Source organism: Gorilla gorilla, chromosome 15, assembly GCF_029281585.2.
Source record: "Gorilla gorilla gorilla isolate KB3781 chromosome 15, NHGRI_mGorGor1-v2.1_pri, whole genome shotgun sequence".
NCBI classification, from domain to species: domain Eukaryota; kingdom Metazoa; phylum Chordata; class Mammalia; order Primates; family Hominidae; genus Gorilla; species Gorilla gorilla.
The window spans coordinates 118,943,335-118,964,470 of NC_073239.2; the positions used below are offsets into that span (position 1 = coordinate 118,943,335).

Below are 21,136 nucleotides of genomic sequence, written 5' to 3' on the forward strand. Positions count from 1 at the left end.
GTTAGGGATTATAAGTAATCTGGAGATTATTTAAAGTATGCTGGAGGATGTGCATAGGTTATATGCAAATACTGTGCCATTTTATATAAGCAAGTTAACGTTTGCGGATTTTGGTGTTCAGGGGAGTCCTGGAACCAATTTCCCACAGATACCAAGGGACAACTGGATATCTGATTTTTCATTATTACAGATAACTAGTAAACATTCTATATACAGGTTTGATTCTTTTTAGGATAAATTCTAAAGATAGCATTACTAGTTCACATGCAAAACATCATTAAAATTTTTAATGCGTGTTACCAGATTTTCCACTTTTCAGAAAGATTGTGCTGATTTATCCTAGTAGACGTCCAAATTTAAATATGTAAATGTCATAATGGATTCCGCATTTTTTTAAGCTTATTTTGAGTAATCTCAGGTTACGGAAGAGTTGCGTGAATAGTATATAGAACTCCCAGATATCAGTTGTTAATGTTTGCCACTTCTGCATTATCATCTTTCCCCTGAATCATTTGACAGTAAGTTATAGACAATATGCTCCTTTATCCCTAAATACTTGTGTGTATTTCCTAAGAACAAGTACATTCTCATTCGTAGCCTCAGTACAATGATCAAATTCAAGAAGTGTAAGATTGCTGCAGTATTGTTCTCTATAGTACATGTTCACATCGTCTCAATGATGTCCCTTATAGTAATTTTCCCCTAATTCAGAGTCCAGTCCAGAATCACACTTTGGTTTCTTGTCACTCTAAATTCCTTTAATCTGGGGTAGTACTTCAGCCTTTGTGTACCTTTTATGAACACTGACTTGTTTGACATTTGCACACCAATAGCTTCATGGAACTGTTGGGTTTGCCTGATGTTTAGATTCAGGTTATACGATTTTGGCAGAAATACTATTGTGACTTCATTCTTTCTCAATGCGTTACATCAGAAAGTTTCATTGACTTTACAGTTATATGAAGTTTTTTGGGTTGTTTGTTTATTTTGAGATGGAGTCTCACTCTGTCGTCCAAGCTGGAGTGCAGTGGGGCAATCTTAGCTCACTGCAGCCTCTGCCTCCCAGGCTCAAGCGATCCTCCTGCCTCAGCCTCCTGAATAGTTGGGATTACAGGCACCTGCCGCCACACCTGGCTAATTTTTTTTTCTTTCTTCTTGAGACGAAGTCTCGCTCTGTCGCCCAGTCTGGAGTGCAGTGGCGCGATCTTGGCTCACTGCAACCTCCGCCTCCCGGACTCAAGTGATTCTCCATCAACCTCCCGAGTAGCTGTGATTACAGGCATGTGCCACCATGCCCAGCTAATTCTTGTATTTTTAGTAGAGATGGGATTTTGAAGTTTTTGAATAACTTTTTGAAGTTATCCGCCCGCCTCGGCCTCCCAAAGTGCTGGGATTACAGGTGTGAGCTACTGTGCCCGGCCTAATTTTTGTATCTTTAGTAGAGATGTGGTTTCGCCATGTTGGCCAGGCTGGTCTCGAACTCCTAACCTCAAGGGATCTACTCACCTTAGCCTCCCAAAGTACTGGGATTACAGGCATGAACCACCACGCCTGGCATATGAAGTATTGTGTATAAAGTACTGGCAAGGGAATTAGAAAATTCAAATTTTATTAATTACCTTGAAGGCATTAATTTAACCAACTTTGAGTGCCTGTTGTGTGCAAGGTGTGGCAGTAGGTATAGAGTAGTACACAAAGAAATACAACCTGCTTCCTGTTCCCAAGAAGCTTGTCTTTGGGAGAAAGATTGGCAGATATATAACTAATTGTAATACTTGTCAAAATACAATGGAAACATGAAGATTGGAGAGATTGCTTCTGATTAGGGGAAGCCCACAGAAGAGGTCACACTGGAATTGAGTTATGAGGGTTAGAATTTCAGCAGATCAATATAGATTTCTTAAGCAAAGGCACAAAGCATGTGATGTGTTTAGGGAATGGGACATCTGGTCTAAGTGCTGTCTCAGGGTGGGAAAGAGGATACATAGCAGGAGGTGAAACAGGAAGAGCTGAGTAGGACCAGGCTAAGGGGAGCCTGGAATGCCCTCTTGTCACCTTAACCAGTGAGCAACTTTTGTTTACTTAGTACAGTAAATAAATGTTACAAATTAGTGTAAGATCAGATTTAAGTACTACTTGTATTTCTAGGGCAGGTTAGTTTTAGGCCAATATTATGAATTCAACCCATGTATGAGACAAGTTAACTTTGCCTGCTTTCATGTTTGTTCACATTCTGTAACCATAACCTTGATTCAGTAGCTCTCATGTACTAAAGACAAGCAGTGCATTTCACTATTAGAAAAGCAACACTTCAGTATATTCTTAGTATGATTTTTAAATTAATAAGCCTAATTAGAAGTGTAACTTTTCTAATTTCTTGTTTTATTTTTCTTTTTAGCTTGGCATTCATTAAACGTACTCCCGTGATTGATGCAGATAAACCCGTGTCTTCTCAGCTCCGGGTCCTTACACTCAGTGAAGACTCGCCCTACGAAACTTTGCATTCTTTCATTAGCAATGCAGTGGCTCCTTTTTTTAAGTCCTACATTAGAGAGTCTGGCAAGGCAGACAGGTAAAAACTGTGGTTTGAATGTTATATTTCACTTAATGTTCACAAGATAGTATAGAACTCGGTGTAAAACTTGGGAATTGGGAGGGTAACGCTAGTGAGCCGAGGGAATATAAACCCTGTGTATTAATAAATATGTGTGTCATCACTATTTGACAGACCTGAAATGATGGGATCTCTTTGGAGACCAATAGCATACTAAATGTTGAGGTATGAAATCTGTTTTTAGGGATGGTGATAAAATGGCTCCTTCAGTTGAAAAGAAGATTGCAGAACTCGAAATGGGACTCCTTCACTTGCAGCAAAATATTGAAATTCCGGAGATCAGCCTGCCGATTCATCCAATGATCACAAATGTTGCAAAACAGTGTTATGAGCGTGGAGAAAAGCCAAAAGTTACAGACTTTGGTGATAAGGTTGAAGACCCAACATTTCTTAATCAGTTACAATCTGGAGTTAACCGCTGGATCCGAGAAATTCAAAAAGTAAGAGCACAGGATTGAAAGTTATGTAAAATATGTTACTTTAAGTGAGGTAAATTATGTGATAACTTGTTAGTGGTGCCGCCTCTTGGTCCTGGGACTGTCCAGTGCAGGACTAGCCTTGGTCTGGGTGGAATGGTCAGGGGACAGTGTGAGATTGCTTGAGTAGTCACCCTGATAGAGCATTAATCTCAGCAGTCTCATACCTTTGATTTCAAATCAAGCCACTTTTGATTTACAGGGAAGGAAATCTACTTGAAATATAAAAATTGAGTTGTAATGCATGTGTTTTGTTAACGATATCTGTTCTACCTTGTTTAAATAGTGAATACCCTTGGATGTTATTTTATTTTCAAAGGTGACCAAACTGGATCGAGATCCTGCATCAGGAACTGCCTTACAGGAAATTAGTTTTTGGCTAAACTTGGAACGTGCGTTATATCGCATCCAGGAGAAACGGGAGAGCCCGGAAGTTCTCCTGACTCTGGATATCTTGAAACATGGCAAGCGCTTCCATGCCACCGTCAGTTTTGACACTGACACAGGTAACAACTAGAACTAATAATCTGATCAGTAAGTTATTGATCTGGCTTTTACGAGATCTTACTTGATAATTTAAATGAAAACTGTAGTTTTCACAGATGTACTGTCGTTTTTAACCATTTCCTTTCTTACATCACATCTTATCTTTCCCTCCGTTCCAAGTAATGAAAATTATTCTCCTACACACTTAGCTTTCCCCTTTCCCTTCAGGGGATTTAAGAACATGAAACAGTCTCTAGGTATGAGCACAGATTCCTTCTTGTTTCCCCACTGCTGGGCTCCATGAGTCATCTCCACGAGTCGGCTGTACAATTGGCACAAAGTCAAGTATGCTTTTGACAGGCCAGGCAAGAAGGTGGTTTAAGTGAAGCAGTTCTGTTTGCCCAGAGGGTTGTGGAAAAAGAACTGGTCAGTACCACTTTCTCTTCTTCTTTTTACTTGCTCCTTTCTCTTCTTTGTCTTCCTCCCTATTCTGATAAGTGGCCAAAATGAATTTAGTTTTCTGAGTGGAGAACAGTGCCAGTGATGTTGTTTTGTTTTGTTTTGTTTTGTTTTTTTCTTTTTAAAATTTTTAAAATATATTTTTTTAAAGAGATGGGATCTCACTTTGTTGCCCAGGCTGGAATGCGGTGGCATGATCATAGCTCACTGCTGCCTGGAGTTCCCAGGCTCAAGCCATCCTCCCACCTCAGCCACCCAAGTAGCTGGGACTACAGGGATGCACCACCATGTCCAACTAATTTTTGAATTTTTGTAGAAATGGGGACTTGCCATGTTGCCCATGCTGGTATCAAACTCCTAGTCTCAAGCAATCCTCCTGCCTTGGCCTCCCAAAGTGCTAGGATTACAGGCGTGAGCTACCACTCACAGTCATTATTACAATTATTTTTAAATTCTTTTAAAAACTTTATAACTTGACTGAGCTGCATTAGCACATACTAGGTCTACAATGTTTGAACATGAGGCATTATTAGGCATTTCTGTTCAACTCTGTGCTCACAAAAGACATGTTAGAACAAGTAATTAAGACAATAGCAGTTGTCATGTTCTCACTTCCCCCAAAAAACATGTGGTACCCACATCTTAAATGTTAGAGAAAATTGCAAGTAGAAACCTTCCGGTTACTTAGATCACATTGCACACATTACATGCGCATTCACTATGCTGAAATGTATACTGTGATTTTTTTAACACCTCTGAAACCTTTGTTTTTTTCCTAATACTTTTTTTGATCTTATGCCAAAGAAAGTCAATAAATAGATTAGGATCCAAGCACTTTCGTGATTCCATGTCCTTAGTTAGTAATACGTTCACCTAAATTAAGCCATGAATGTAAAACTTAAATTTTAATGTTTTCAAGGATAAAATTTTACTTCTTCTAAACTTAATTGTTACTAATAAACGTTAAAATAATATAGAACAGGGGTCCCCGACCCCCGGACTGGTACTGGTCCGCGGCCTGTTGGGAACTAGGCTGTGCAGCAGGAGGCCAGCAGCGGCGAGTGAGCATTACTGCCTGAGCTCTGCCCATGTCACATGAGTGGCGGCATTAGATTCTCATAGGGGCGCAAACCCTGTTGTGAACTGCGCACACGAGGGATGTAGATTGTGCACTCCTTATGAGAATCTAATGCCTGATGATGTGTCCACTATCTCCCATTACATCACCCTCAGATGGGACCTCCTAGTTGCAGGAAAACAAGCTCAGGGCTCCCACAGATTCTACATTATGGTGAGTATGTAATAATAATAATAATAGAAATAGGCTGGGTGCGGTGGCTCACGCCTGTAATCCTAGCACTTTGGGAGGCCTAGGTGGGCGGATCACAAGGTCAGGAGATGGAGACCATCCTGGCTAACACGGTGAAACCCCGTGTTTGTAAAAATACAAAAAATTAGCCGGCGGGGTGGCAGGCGCCTGTAGTCCCAGCTGCTTGGGAGGCTGAGGCAGGAGAATCGCTTGAACCTGGGAGGCGGAGGTTGCAGTGAGCCGAGATCACCCCACTGCACTCCAGCTTGGGCGACAGAGCAAAACTCTGTCTCAAAAAAATAAAATAATAGAAATAAAGTGTACAATAAATGTAATGTGCTCGAATCACCTAGAAACTACCCACCCCCCCGCCACCCCCCAACCGTCTGTGGAAAAATCGTCTTCCACGAAACTGGTCCCTGTTGCCAAAAATGTTGGGGGCCGCTGATATAGAAAGCAAAGCAAAGCATGGTAAATTCTCTGAGGCTGCCACCTTCAGCCTTTAGAGTATGTATGAATTGACTCATACTCTTAAATAAGCAAAAATGGAACAACACTAGGGTTATCCTGTTAATAACGTGTTGTTTTTTCAAATATGAATAGTTTTTGTCTCGCTAGATATTTTGCAACATCAAAATGTTCCATTGTAATGGCATATTTTAGTTTACTTAGTTTTGTTACTTTATGTGAAAACCATTAACTCTTTCTCTGTTAATATAGGTCTAAAACAGGCTTTGGAAACTGTGAATGACTACAATCCTCTGATGAAAGATTTCCCTCTGAATGATTTGCTGTCTGCCACGGAGCTGGACAAAATAAGACAGGCGCTTGTTGCCATTTTCACACATTTGAGAAAGATCCGAAACACAAAATATCCTATTCAGAGGGCATTGCGTTTGGTGGAGGCAATTTCAAGAGACTTGAGTTCTCAATTACTCAAAGTATTGGGCACTAGGAAATTGATGCATGTTGCTTATGAAGAATTTGAAAAAGTAAGTTTGAATATATAAGACAACCAACCTCAAGACATTGAGATGAAAATATGTCTTAATAATAAGCCTCATTTTTGAAATTATATCCTAGGTTATGGTAGCATGCTTTGAAGTTTTCCAGACTTGGGATGATGAGTATGAGAAACTTCAGGTATTGTTGAGAGACATCGTCAAAAGAAAAAGGGAAGAAAATCTGAAGATGGTGTGGCGTATCAACCCTGCCCACAGGAAGCTGCAGGCCCGCCTTGACCAGATGAGAAAATTTAGACGCCAGCATGAACAGCTAAGAGCTGTTATCGTCAGGGTCCTGAGGCCACAGGTAAGATTTGCATTCTAAAACTTTGTGTTTTGTTTTTGTTTTTGTTTTTGTTTTGTTTTTTGTTTGTTTGTTTGTTTGTTTGTTTTGAGATGAAGTTGCACTCTTGTTGCCCAGGCTGGAGTGCAATGGCATGATCTTGGCTCACTGCAACCTCCGCCTCTTGGGTTCAAGCGATTCTCCTGCCTCAGCCTCTCGAGTAGCTGGGATTACAGGTGCCTGCCACCACGCCTGGCTAATTGTTTATATTTTAAGTAAAGACAGGCTTTCACCATGTTGGCCAGGCTGGTTTTGAACTGGCCTTCAAGTGATCCACCTGCCTCGGCCTCCCAAAGTGCCGGGATTATAGACGTGAGACAACATGCCCAGCCTGTTTTTGTTTGAGACAGTCTCATTCTGTTACCTAGGCTGGAGTACAGTGAAGTGATCTTGGCTCACTGCAGCCTTCGCCTCCCGGGCTCAAGCAGTCCTCCTCCCTCAGCTTCCTGAGTAGCTGGGACTATAGGTGCACCCCACCATGCCCAGCTAATTTATTTGTGTGTGTGTGTTGAGGGGGGGGTGGTTGTAGAGGAGGGGTCTCACCATGTTGCCCAGGCTATTCTTGAGCTCCTGAGCTCAAATGATCCGCCCACCTCAGCCTCCCAAAGTGCTGGGATTACGGGCATGAGCCACCACGCCCTGCCCGTATGCATTGTTTTAATGTGTTTTTTGAAAAATTAACTACTTGTTTCTGTTGTCTTTAAGATCTAGTGATTCTGTATTGTGTGTGTGTGTGTGTGTGTGTGTGTGTGTGTATATGTGTATATATGTATATGTGTATATGTGTATATGTGTATATATATGTATATATGTATATATATGTATATATGTCTATATATGTATATATGTGTATATATGTGTATATATAAGTATATATATATATTTTTTTTTTTTGAGACTGAGTCTCAGTCTGTCACCCAGGCTGGAGTGCAGTGGCATGATCTCGGGTCACTGCAACCTCTGCCTCTGGGGTTCAAGCAATTCTGCCTCAGCCTCCGAGTAGCCGGGATTACAGGCGCCAGCCACCACACCCAGCTAATTTTTGTATTTTTAGTAGAAATAGGGTTTCACCGGCCGGGCACGGTGGCTCACGCCTGTAATCCCACCACTTTGGGAGGCCGAGGCGGGCGGATCACGAGGTCAGAAGATTGAGACTATCCTGGCTAACACGGTGAAACCCCATCTCTACTGAAAATACAAAAAAATTAGCTGGGCGTGGTGGCAGGTACCTGTAGTCCCAGCTACACAGGAGGCTGAGGCAGGAGAATGGCGTAAACCCAGGAGGCGGAGCTTGCAGTGAGCCGAGATCGCGCCACTGCATTCCATCCTGGGCAACAGAGGGAGACTCCGTCTCAAAAAAAAATAAATAAAAATAAGGAAAAGACATAGGGTTTCACCATGTTGGCCAGGCTGGTCTCGAGCTCCTGACCTCAAGTGGTCCACCCGCCTCAGCCTCCCGAAGTGCTGGGATTACCATGCCCAGCCCATCCAAATCTTTAGTGTTTTCCGTCCATTTATCCCTTCCTCCATCTTGGAAGGACCCTAGAGCCAGACTTCCTGGGTTTTAAATCGTAATTCCACCGTTTACTAGCTCTGTGACTGGAACGCTTTATTTAATCCCTTTTTCAGAGAGTCCTCCTCTGTAAAACACGGATAGTAATTACATATGCCTGAGATTTATAAAACAATTAAATGACTAATTTCTTTATATATTTTTTTTTCTCTTCTGAATTTATCTTTCATTTTTCTTTTTTGTTTTTTGAGATGGAGTCTTGCTCTGTCGCCCAGGCTGGAGTGCAATGGCGTGATCTCGGCTCACTGCAACCTCCGCCTCCCGGGTTCAAGCGATTCTCCTGTCTCAACTTCCCAAGTAGCTGGGAATACAGGCGTGCACCACCATGCCTGGCAAATTGTTTGTATTTTTAGTAGAGACGGGGTTTCACCATGTCGGCCAGGCTGGTCTCGAACTCCTGACCTCGTGATCCGCCTGCCTTGGCCTCCCAAAGTGCTGGGATTACAGGTGTGAGCCACTGCACCTGGCTTAAAATAAATTTTAAAGCCTTCGTTTGGTCAGCATTTCTTGATTACATATCTTTCTCCTTTAGGTCACGGCAGTTGCACAACAGAATCAAGGAGAGGTCCCTGAACCCCAAGATATGAAAGTGGCTGAGGTTCTCTTTGATGCTGCAGATGCAAATGCCATTGAGGAAGTAAACCTTGCTTATGAGAACGTCAAGGAAGTGGATGGACTGGATGTTTCCAAAGAGGGCACGGAAGCCTGGGAGGCTGCTATGAAGAGGTACGATGAGAGGATCGACAGAGTGGAGACCCGGATCACCGCTCGCCTTCGGGATCAGCTTGGCACAGCCAAGAATGCCAACGAGATGTTTAGGATTTTCTCCAGGTTTAATGCACTGTTTGTCAGGCCTCACATCCGTGGGGCCATTCGCGAATACCAGACCCAGCTGATCCAGCGCGTGAAAGATGACATTGAGTCTCTTCACGACAAGTTCAAGGTCCAGTACCCACAGAGTCAGGCTTGTAAGATGAGTCACGTTCGTGACTTGCCCCCTGTGTCAGGGTCTATCATCTGGGCTAAACAGATCGACAGGCAGCTGACGGCCTACATGAAGCGGGTGGAAGATGTCCTTGGCAAGGGCTGGGAGAATCACGTGGAGGGGCAGAAGCTGAAGCAGGATGGAGACAGCTTCCGCATGAAGCTCAACACGCAGGAGATCTTTGATGACTGGGCAAGGAAGGTGCAGCAGCGCAACCTCGGTGTCTCGGGGCGCATTTTCACCATCGAAAGTACTCGGGTTCGGGGCCGAACTGGAAATGTGCTTAAGCTGAAAGTTAACTTTCTTCCTGAGATTATCACACTATCCAAAGAAGTCCGGAACCTCAAATGGCTTGGTTTCCGCGTCCCACTGGCGATTGTGAACAAAGCCCATCAAGCAAACCAGCTTTACCCGTTTGCCATCTCACTGATCGAGAGCGTTCGTACCTATGAACGGACCTGCGAGAAGGTGGAGGAGCGGAACACCATTTCCCTTTTGGTAGCTGGCTTGAAAAAGGAAGTGCAGGCTCTGATCGCAGAAGGCATTGCGTTGGTGTGGGAGTCCTACAAACTTGACCCATATGTACAGCGCTTAGCAGAGACTGTCTTCAACTTCCAAGAAAAGGTAGGCTCTCATGTAATCCTCAGGTGTCCTGGTAACGAATGAAGCACGGTAATAGCGAACTCAGTTAAAACACTAGTTCTCCCAAAGAAGGCATGCATGGTTGATGCAGCATACGGCCATGTGAGCTGCAAGGGAGGAGGACCCTTTGTACTCACCGGGCTATTTAATGGTGCTGGGTTTTAGGGAGGCCATTAAGTAACAACCTGAGTTTAGAAACAGTTGGAGCGCTAAAGGACACAGGAGTCTGACAGAGAGCAGAATGCAGTTTTATTGCTGCTACAGCTGAAAGCAGAGCAGGCTCTAGGTCTCAGCCACGAAGGCCTTGCCCAGAGCCTGCGGCTGCCAGCGGACCAGATGCATACGACAGCGAGGCTGGCTCCCCAGGTACAGGAGGAGCTTAACAGAGCACGTTTACTTCCTTCTCCCAGATTTACCCATCAGAGGCCACCTCTCCCGTGAGTGGGAGTAAGGGAAGAGAAGCTGGGGAGGCTCCACGCATTTTCCTTCCCTCTGCAAGGACATGCGAGTGGGGATTAGTGTTCTCACTAGCAGCTAGGATTAGCTACTTATGGAAGAACTGTGCCTGGAGCATTTGTCAATGTATAATACTTGAGAAGAATGTTATGTGAGAATAAAGGAACAGAGTGTGAGTGGGTGTTTTAAATATTAAATGTTTCTTCCTTCAGGTGGATGATCTGCTGATCATTGAAGAAAAAATAGACCTAGAAGTCCGTTCCTTGGAAACTTGTATGTATGACCATAAGACATTCTCGGAAATCTTGAACAGAGTCCAGAAAGCAGTGGATGACTTAAATCTGCACTCCTATTCCAATTTGCCCATCTGGGTCAACAAGCTTGACATGGAGGTAAGGGATAGAATTTGCTAGTATTTTCCTCCTTTTTCTTCTGCTGACCCTCCAGTAAGCTTATTAGTTTGTCACTAAAAAGCATTTTTCCCTGGAAATTATCTGTGATAGTTCAGTTCCCCTCCAAAATCTCATTTAACTAGTGATAGAACTGAATTGTGGCCAGGGACAGTGGCTCATCATGCCTGTAGTAATCCCAGCATTTTGAGAGGCCGAGGCAGGCAGATCGCTTGAGCCCAGAAGTTCGAGACCAGCCTGGGCCACATGGCAAGACCCTGTCTCTACTATAAATACAAAAACTAGCCAGGTGTGCTGATGAGCACCTCTAGTCCCAGCTACTCAGGAAACTGAGGCGGGAGGATCACTTGAGCCCAGGAGGCGGAGGTTGCAATGAGCCAACATCGCACCACTGCACTCTAGCAGAGTGAGACCCTGTCACACACACACAAAAAAAAGAACCAAATTATGATACTACAGGTCAGTACTCACATCAAGTTTAAGTTGGAAGCAGGGAGATAAGAGGGAGGAGAAAGTGTTGCCTTTATTTGCTGGATATTTGATAACTTCCTATTTGTTCTTCCTTGCTTTCCTTATGATTCGTGTTACCTTTTCTAGCCCTCCAGGTGTCCTCCTCTGATGACCCTGCCCCTCCCCAACACCCAATTTAGAAACAGCCACATTCTTCCCCCACCTGTATCCCCGTAGACAAGTGGGGATGGGTAGAAGGTGTGGTATGTATGCGTAAAGCACACTTTCAAATCCATGCCTTTTCTCACTGGTGGACTTCAGAGAGCACACCAGTGGAGAGTGTTGGGGAGGAGGATGTTTTATAGCAGAGGTTACAGGTTGTGAAGGATTGGTGATTCAGTATCCAAAGATGGAGAAGACAGCCTAACAAGTGATCTGTGGCTGGGAGAAAGTGAGAAAGTGAGATTCTGAGAAGAGAGATATGAAGGCTTCTAGTTAGGAACTGTGTATCTTTTATCTGAAACACCTACCACTTTCTGATTAACTTGCTTTGTGAGCTAACTTTTAGGAGAAACACTGTTCTCTGATATAACGTTGTCTGTAGATTGAAAGAATATTGGGCGTCCGTCTGCAAGCTGGCCTGAGAGCTTGGACCCAGGTTCTTCTTGGACAAGCTGAAGATAAAGCAGAAGTTGACATGGACACGGATGCTCCACAAGTTAGTCACAAGCCTGGTGGAGAGCCAAAGATCAAAGTGAGTGCTTCTGTGGCATTCTATTTACTAATAAGTGAAATAACAAAACTCTCTCGTTAAAAAACACCTATGAAAAGGTCACTTATTGTGGACACCTGGCAGATGCCACCTTAACCAGGTGATGAAGGTCAGCCTCACCAGTGGCGATGTGCCGGTGTCATGTCCCCTCTGATGTGATGCGATGGGAAGGGCAGGTCACCTCTGCGCTCTTTCTCCAAAATCCCTCACTCTCATGTGAGATGTTAACATTGGAGAAAGCTGGTGGAGGATATGTGGAAACTCCTTGTACTTCCTTTGAAACTCTCCTATAAATCTAAAATAATTATTTTAAGTCCTAAAAAATGAAAAATTAAATTTTAGAAAAAAAACTACACTGGAAAAAAACTTCTTACCATTCATGCAATAAATTATTTCAAGAACTGCATGTAATCCACCAGAAGTCAATGTTCAGACCATGACATTGAAACGTACTCCACTGTTGTAACAAAGGTCTCAGTTCACATCCCCGGGAAGAAGGTGGTAACACAGTGGCCACCACACGGAGTAGTAGTCTGTGCCTCCTGAGCCATCTCTTTCGCATTTGTGTGGAGCTTAGCAAGCTTTCTAAACAACTGAATAATTCTGTCAACTAGCACTGTGTAAGTAGGCCCTATCTGCTGCTATTGGTGGTGGTTACAAAGGAATCCACCTTACAGTAAGTGTTTATAGTATTTGTGTTATATTTACCAATAAAAAGGACTCACCAAACAGTAAAAACTTTGATCTGGGAGAAACAGTTGGCTCTTTTCCCCTACCTACACTTTACCTTTTTATTTTTTTCCCTTACACTTGAAAAATGTTTTCATTGTTGAATATTTCTGTTTCCACCTTTGAATATTACTATTATTGGATATTTATCCCCAGAGCATACTTTTTAAAATACCAAGTCCCAGAGAAGCAAATGAGTGTTTCTAAATTGATACAATTACAGTCATGCACTGCAAAATGACGTTTCAGTCAACGACAAGACCACATATACAATTGTGGTCCCGAAGATTACAATACCATATTTTTACTGTACCTTTTCTACGCCGACATATGTTTAGATACACAAATACTTACCATTGTGTTCCAGTTGCCTACAGTATTCAGTACAGTAACATGCTGTACAGATTTGTAGCCTGGGAGCAATCGGCCATGCCACATAGCCTAGGTGGGCAGCGGGCTGTCATCTAGACTTGTGTAGGTACATGCTGTGGAGTTTGCACAGTGATAGAATCGATAGAATCGCCTCACCGTGATTCTCAGAACGTATCCCTGTTGTTAAGCAACACATGACTATCTAGTGGAGACGAAGTTGGAATTCTTGTTTAGTGTAAAGCACTGGCAGGTGGCACAGACTTACCTGACCTTGGTCAACCTAAATCATTGCCTGACAACTGATAACCTGAGTGGTATCACTGCTTCAGTGGTGCTAGTTTCTCGGGTCTCAAGGTCGTTATATTGAGACATCATCATATACTTACGCCAAACCAGATGAAAGTTCATTGAGTACCTGTTGTATGTTCAATCCCTGGGCGCCAGGGGCCCAGGAGGAGGTGAAGCAGCACCTGCTGTCTGACTTATGTTCTTTTGGGGAAGGCACAAATGACAAACATGACATTATACAAGACCATGTCTGATAATCAAGTGACAGACATTGTAATTCAGACTGAAGTAGTTTAGTAATTTAGAGAGAGAAGGTGTTGAGTATCAAAACTATTTTATTGAGGCCAGGCACAGTGGCTCACCCCTGTAATCCCAGCACTTTGGGAGGCCAAGGTGGGCAGATCGCTTGAGCTCTGAAGTTCGAGACCAGCCTGGGCAACATGACGAAACCCCATCTCTATAAAAAGCACAAAAATTAGGCCGGGCGCGGTGGCTCATGCCTGTAATCCCAGCACTTTGAGAGGCCGAGGCAGGCAGATCATGAGGTCAAGAGATAGAGACCATCCTGTCCAACATGGTGAAACCCCGTCTCTACTAAAAATACAAAAATTAGCTGGGCATGGTGGTACATGCCTGTAGTCCCAGCTACTCGGGAGGCTGAGACAGGAGAATCGCTTGAACTCGGGAGGTGGAGATTGCAGTGAGCCGAGATGGCATCACTGCACTCCAGCCTGGCGACAGAGTGAGACGCCGTCTCAAAAAAAAAAAAAAAATACAAAAATTAACTGGGCATGATGGTGCACGCCTGTGGTCCCAGCTACTTGAGGGGCTGAGGCGGGAGGATTGCCTGAGCCCAGAATGTCAAGTGAGCCATGTCGCCATCGCACTCCAGCCTGGGTGACAGAGTGAGACCCTATCTCAAAAAAAACAAAAAGCAAAGGACTTGGCATGGTGGCTCACACCTGTAATCCCAACACTTTGGGACGCTGAAGCGGGTGGATCACCTGAGGTCAGGAGTTTGAGACCAGCCTGACCAACATGCTGAAACCCGTCTCTACTAAAAATATATAATTAGCTGGGCTTGCTGGCACATGCCCGTAATCCCAGCTACTTGGGAGGCTTAGGAGAATTGCTTGAACCCGGGAGGCAGAGGTTACAGTGAGCCAAGGTTGTGCCATTACACTGCAGCCTGGGCAGTAAGAGTGAAACTCTGTCTTAAAAAATTTTTTTTTATTGAAAAATAGATTGCTGAGTAGAAATGAAACCTTTCTTTCACAGAATGTCGTTCATGAGCTAAGAATAACCAATCAGGTAATCTACTTGAATCCGCCAATTGAAGAGTGCAGATACAAGCTGTATCAGGAAATGTTTGCCTGGAAGATGGTTGTACTGTCTCTCCCCAGGATCCAGAGTCAGAGGTACCAGGTAAGCCTTTGGCGACTTGAGGCACACGCCTCTGACCAGGCCTCTCATGGGCTCTGTGATACCACTTCTTCATGGTGCTTCTTTGGATAAGCTCTTGATGTTGTTTACAAACTCCAGACATCCCAGAGGGAAAGTTAGGGAGGCTTTTTGTGCCCTGACCTTTTTTTCCAACTAGTTACTTGGCATTTGTAGCTTGGTCTCAGTAGTCTCTTCGAACTTCTGTCCATGAGCGTCTTTGGGAATCTCAATTCCTGCTTCTCCCTCTCCTCCCCACCCCCCACTTTTTATTAGGGGAATTTTAAAACATACACAAAAGTTGAGGGAATCAAGAGCCCCCCACCACACAGCTTTATCAATATGTGGACAATGTTATTTATATTTTCTTCCCTACCTCTCCACCCCCACCAGATTATCTTGAAGCAAATCTCAAATATAATATACTCTTAGTATATTTTTAGAACAAAAGGAAATCTCAGAAGACCATTTAGTCCCCAGTGTCACTTCTAAACAGAACCAGTGGCTTTCATAAACAAAGATGGCACAACTTCTGCTATTGCAGACTCTTCCAGAATTTAGTGATCTTCTGAAGACATTAACCGTTTTCTTAACTTTGAATATAAACTCAGATCTTTTAGGATTTTTTTTGAGGTAGTTAATTGCCTATGGCTAAAATCGTGGTGATGTTTCACCTAATGCTGGGCACTGTCCAGCTAATCAGAACCAAGCTATGGATATTGGCTTCTGCCCTTCAAGGAGTCTACATACAATCCTTAGCATCATTCTCATCATGTTTCTCCTGTTTTTAACCAGCCATGTTTCTATTTGCATTGTTCTCTTGCTTATCTCCAAAGTTAACAAACTAAAGCCAGCAGTCTCCTTTTTCCCTAGAGCCCATCCCCTCACTCTCGTTTAGCTGTTCTGCCCTCTCTTCTGGGTCTTCTTTCAGTACCTAAATGGGACCCCATGTCCCCTGCCATCTTCATAAGGAAGCTCCCTTCTCAGGCACTCATCCAGCCTCCTCCAGCACTGCTCTGTGTGATCGCCCACAGCCCCACCCTGCTGACTAGAGGGCTTCTCTGTCCTTGTCTCACCTCTTCACTGCAAGACTTGATGGAGGCTCCCTCCTGCATGATGCTCTGGACTCTTCAGAACACCGTGCCTCCTGGTTCTCCTCCCACCTCAGTGGCTGGTCCCCTTTCTCGGTTCCTCTTTTGCCTTCCCCTTAAACTCCCTCTAAATGTTCTGTTCCGTCTCCACTCCTGTGCACTCTCTTTGTGGTCTCATCTAGTCTTGTTGACTTTAAATGCCACCTGCAGGCTGACAGCTCTGTGTTCGTATCTCCAGCTGACCTTTCTCCCTGCTCCAGGCTTGTCTGGGCAGCTACTAGCATGGCATCTCCACTTGGCTATCTCGGAGTCGTGTCACACTGAGCACCTCTTGAGCCCTGCCTCCCCAAGTTTGATCTTCCGTCAGTCTTTCACTTCCCATCCTTCAGCTCATTCAGGCCAAAAATCATGGTATTGTCCTTGATTCCCATTGTGTGTCTCTTGAAAATGAATGCTGAGCTGTTTCACTGGCACCACTCCGTACAAGGTACCATCACCTCTCACTTGGATTATTAATATTCCCTCCTATCTGTTCTCTCTGCCTTTGCCTCCCTAAAATCTGTTTTCAACACAGCAGCCAAAGCAAGTTTTAGATTCTAAGTCAATCCTGACACTCTTTTCGGAGCCCTTGAATGACTTCCTCTCTCACTCATCATGAAAGTCAAAGCCCCAGTGGCTTGCTGGGCCTGTGTAATGTGTTGCTTATTGTTTCTCTGACTTCAGCTCCTGCTGCTTCTCCCTTCACTGGCTCTGCCCCATCACACTGGAGTCTTGCTGGTCCTCAAACATGCCGGTAGACTCTTGCCCCTGCGCCTTCACATTTGTTGATCTCAACTCAGAATCCTTGATGGCAAATAATCACAACTTACCCCTCTCCTCCTAGTTTCTCGCAACTTTCCCCTTCTCAGCAAGGCCTTTCCTGACGTCACTACTGAAAATGCAGCCTTCCCCATGCTGCGCCCACACTCCCTCTCCTTCTCACTCTTGCTCCGTAGTTCTCTCTCACCACCTGACATTCTGTGTGTTTTGCTTGTTCCCTAATCGCGTCTCTCCTCCCATAGAGTGTAAGTCCCTGGGAGCAGGGATTTTTATCTGCTTGTTGTACCTAGAATAGTGCCTGGCACATAACAGGCACTCAGATAGTTAAAATGAGCAAATGGCTTCGTGCACTTTTCAGCTGTTTTTGCATTGCCACATTTCTCCGTTGTCATTAATGTTCTTGTATTGGTTTGATGAGTTAAATATAAGTAGGCTTTCTGGTTACTTGTGGCCAGGGTAAGTGGATGTTATCCCTTAAATGCCATTTTGGTCATGAGCTTTTCTTTCAGTTCATTTTAATTAAGTAAAAGGTGACACTTAGATTACCGTTTTCATATACACTACTTGGATTCATTTCGGCTTTGGTTGGCTAGGTGGGTGTACATTACGAATTGACTGAGGAAGAGAAATTCTATCGGAATGCTTTAACACGGATGCCTGATGGCCCTGTTGCCCTGGAAGAGTCGTATTCTGCTGTCATGGGCATTGTATCTGAAGTTGAACAGTATGTCAAGGTAAGAAACTCCTAATTTCATTCAAATGTGCATATGGTCTATTCTAGACACTTAAGAGTACAAGATATAAAGAACATGGAGCTAAAAGGTCTTGACTGTATGTATGGTTCACTAGATACTATTTGCCGTTTCAGAGCAGAGAGTAAATGATAGGATACATCTTTCTGAGTTTTAACCATGACGTTCGAGAATCTTTTTTGATATGAAAATTCTGAGAGTCTGAAGTGAGAATTTCTCTTAATAGTGGTGAAAGACATGAACCTTCTTAATGGAATATGAACATAAGAGGTGCCAGTATTCTACAAAATGAAAACTCAAACTATTATTTAACTGTGTTCTTCATTTGCAGGTTTGGCTTCAGTATCAGTGTTTATGGGATATGCAAGCTGAAAACATCTATAACAGACTTGGAGAAGATCTCAACAAATGGCAGGCTCTCCTGGTCCAAATAAGGAAGGCCAGAGGAACCTTTGACAATGCAGAAACCAAGAAAGAGTTTGGACCAGTAGTTATAGATTATGGCAAGGTGAGCCCTGCTGTCTGGTTGAAAGGTGTCAAGGGTAGTGTAAAAGCAACATTTCTGTTAGACTGATACTCATAGAAGGATAAACACGCCAGCAGGAAAGAGCTGATGATGTGTTGTGTGCTATTTCACCCTCAGGTACAATCTAAGGTGAACTTGAAATATGACTCTTGGCATAAGGAGGTTCTTAGCAAATTTGGGCAGATGCTAGGATCAAACATGACGGAATTCCATTCCCAGATCTCAAAGGTGAGGACATAGGATTCTGCCTCTGTAACCAGTCTACTGGTAAACCCCGGCTCTGTGATGAAATACTCCCCTCTCTCTGAACAGTCCCGCCAAGAGTTGGAGCAGCACTCAGTAGACACGGCCAGCACCTCCGATGCAGTGACCTTCATCACCTATGTGCAGTCTTTGAAACGGAAGATCAAGCAGTTTGAGAAGCAAGTTGAGGTGAGCTCTGTGGATATTTAAAAATTTTTGGCTGGGCATGGTGGCTCACGCCTGTAATCCCAGCACTTTGGGAGGCCGAGGCGGGCGGATCACGAGGTCAGGAGATCGAGACCATCCTGGCTAACATGGTGAAATGATGTCTCTACTAAAAATACAAAAAATTAGCCGGGTGTGGTGGCGGGTACCTGTGGTCCCAGCTACTCAGGAGGCTGAGGCAGGAGAATGGCATGAACCCGGGAGGCAGAGCCGAAATTTTGGCAGTGTGCCGAAATTGTGCCACTGCATTCCAGCCTGGGCAACAGAGTGAGACTCCGTCTCAAAAAAAAAAAAAAATTACACTAGATCTCTAGTTTAATTTGGCTTCTATAGTATTTTGCATTCTAAGAGAATGACCTGACTCAACCCTTAAGGCACTCTTTTCTTAGTATGGCCCACAGATCATCTCTGTTACAACAGCCTGATGTGCTTGTTAAAACTTAGTGTAGGCCGGGTGCGGTGGCTCATGCCTGTAATCCCAGAACTTTGGGAGGCCAAGGTGGGCAGATCACCTGAAGTCAGGAGTTTGAGACCAGCCTGGCCAACATAGTGAAACCCCATCTCTACTAAAAATATATAAAAAATTACCTGAGTGTGGTGGCATGTGCCTGTAGTCCCAGCTACTCGGGAGGCTGAGGCAGGAGAATCGCTTGAAGCTGGGAGGCGGAGGTTGCAGTGAGCTGAGATTGTGCCACTGCACTCTAGCCTGGGCGACAGAGCGAGACTCTATCTCAAAAAACTAAATAAATAATGAAAAACTCAGTGCAGATACTGGGCATCTAGGTTTTTCTTTTTTTTTTTTTTTTTTTTTTTGAGATGGAGTGTCGCTCTGTCACCCAGGTTGGGGTACAGTAGTGTGATCTCGGCTCACTGCAGCCTCTGCCTCCTAGGTTCAAGCGATTCTCCTGCCTCAGCCTCCTGAGTAGCTGGAATTACAGGCGCCCACCACCATGCCCGGCTAATTTTTGTATTTTTAGTAGAGACGGGGTTTCTCCTTGTTGGCCAGGGTGGTCTCGAACTCCTGGCCTCAAGTGATCTGCCCCCCTTGACCTCCCAAAGTGCTGGGATTACAGGCATGAGCCACCATGCCCGGCCAAGTATCCTTTTAATAACTTGGAATAAAGGGTGAAGCCCAGCTCCACCTTGCTTTGTATCCTGTCCGGGGCCGTCCGGATGCAGTGGAGTGCAACACCCAGACTAGCTGCGGTGGGCTCTCAGAGGATGTTGCCCTCTGGCCACGATGTCTTAGGATGGATGGTTTTAGGAGAAGAGCACATGTATTGATCTTCTGTGTTTTGTTTTGTTTGAGGCAGCATCTCACCTGTCACCCAGGCTGGAGTGCAGTGGCAGGATCCTAGCTCACTGCAGCCTCAATCTCCCAGGCTCAAACAATCCTCCCACCTCAGTCTCTTGAGTAGCTGGGACTACAAATACATGCCACCATGCCTGGCTAATTTTTTTCTTTTTAAGTAGAGATGAAGTCCTGCCATGTTGCTCAGGCTGGTCTTAAACTCCTGGACTCAAGTAATCCACCTGCCTCAGCCTCCCAAAGTGCTGGGATTACAGGCAAGAACCACTGTGTCTGGCCAGTCTTATGTGTTTTATAACTATAAAGTGCCTTCTCTTTCATGGGGCTCTAATTAATAATTTCTATCATTGTTATAGAAGAAAAAACTTGATTTATTTTTTAACTCTCAAAGCTCTACCGCAATGGCCAGCGCTTACTGGAAAAGCAAAGGTTCCAGTTCCCACCTTCCTGGCTTTATATTGACAACATCGAGGGAGAGTGGGGAGCCTTCAATGACATCATGCGGCGAAAGGACTCTGCCATTCAGCAGCAGGTGGCAAACCTGCAAATGAAGATTGTCCAGGAGGATCGGGCCGTGGAAAGCCGCACCACCGACCTGCTGACCGACTGGGAGAAGACCAAGCCTGTCACAGTGAGTCCCGCCGGGTGGGGACGCAGGAGACTCCTCACCCAGCAGTGTGATTTGGTGACTTTCTTTCAAGCCTAAAAGGCCTTGCTGTGACTGAGCTTTCTAGTATTGAAGACTCTTTTCCTTTTTGTAGTTAAAAAAGCAGATGGAGATAGCAAATGTGAAAATATGAAGCCCAGCTTAGACCTCTTTTTACTCAGAATGGCATTCAGTAGCTGGTTTTAAGGATTAAAGTTTTTCTGTTCTTAGATCATTCTCTTACGTAGATATGCTCAGAAATTAGAGTTTAATTTCCTGTAGACAAAGGCCAAGCTTTCCACTGCTGCTGCTAGTTAATTTAATTTTGATTGGATGGTCTCTTTTTTGCCAGTGCTGCCAGTGGATTGTGGGGAGGCAGGTTCTGTTGTCTTCGTCATTGTAGCCATTTAAACCTTCCACCACCCAGAAACTGCCACATCCACTTTTCTTCATGCATTCAAGTATTTATTGAGCACTGACTGTGTTCCAGGCCTTGTTCTAGGTCATTGAGATATAGCAGTGAGTGAAAAGGACAAGAGCCTCCTACCTTCATGGAATCACGCTCAGTGGGAGAGAGAAAAAAAATGAGCAAGAAGAGACAGGAAAGGCAGGTGGTGGTGCTGCTGCGACAGAAGCAGATGAGAGGGCGCTGGCTCAGTGGCTACTGCTGTGCCTGGGAGGGTGGTGTGGAAGGGGGCTGGCAACTCATGCTGATAG

At 44.4% G+C, this 21,136-nt stretch overlaps 1 protein-coding gene across 1 annotated transcript in view; it reads left to right on the top strand.

The window, feature by feature from the left end:
* The window catches only part of DYNC1H1 (dynein cytoplasmic 1 heavy chain 1), an 86,207-nt gene that overhangs the window by 12,396 nt on the left and 52,675 nt on the right, over positions 1–21,136 (top strand). The window contains exons 3-16 of the mRNA XM_019009655.4: positions 2,399–2,572; positions 2,799–3,054; positions 3,410–3,596; positions 6,065–6,336; positions 6,428–6,655; positions 8,797–9,873; positions 10,560–10,739; positions 11,812–11,961; positions 14,647–14,793; positions 17,312–17,452; positions 17,802–17,978; positions 18,114–18,224; positions 18,309–18,428; positions 20,165–20,404. Coding sequence (XP_018865200.4) covers positions 2,399–2,572; positions 2,799–3,054; positions 3,410–3,596; positions 6,065–6,336; positions 6,428–6,655; positions 8,797–9,873; positions 10,560–10,739; positions 11,812–11,961; positions 14,647–14,793; positions 17,312–17,452; positions 17,802–17,978; positions 18,114–18,224; positions 18,309–18,428; positions 20,165–20,404 — 3,460 coding nt within the window. The remainder of the gene's footprint in view (positions 1–2,398; positions 2,573–2,798; positions 3,055–3,409; positions 3,597–6,064; positions 6,337–6,427; positions 6,656–8,796; positions 9,874–10,559; positions 10,740–11,811; positions 11,962–14,646; positions 14,794–17,311; positions 17,453–17,801; positions 17,979–18,113; positions 18,225–18,308; positions 18,429–20,164; positions 20,405–21,136) is intronic.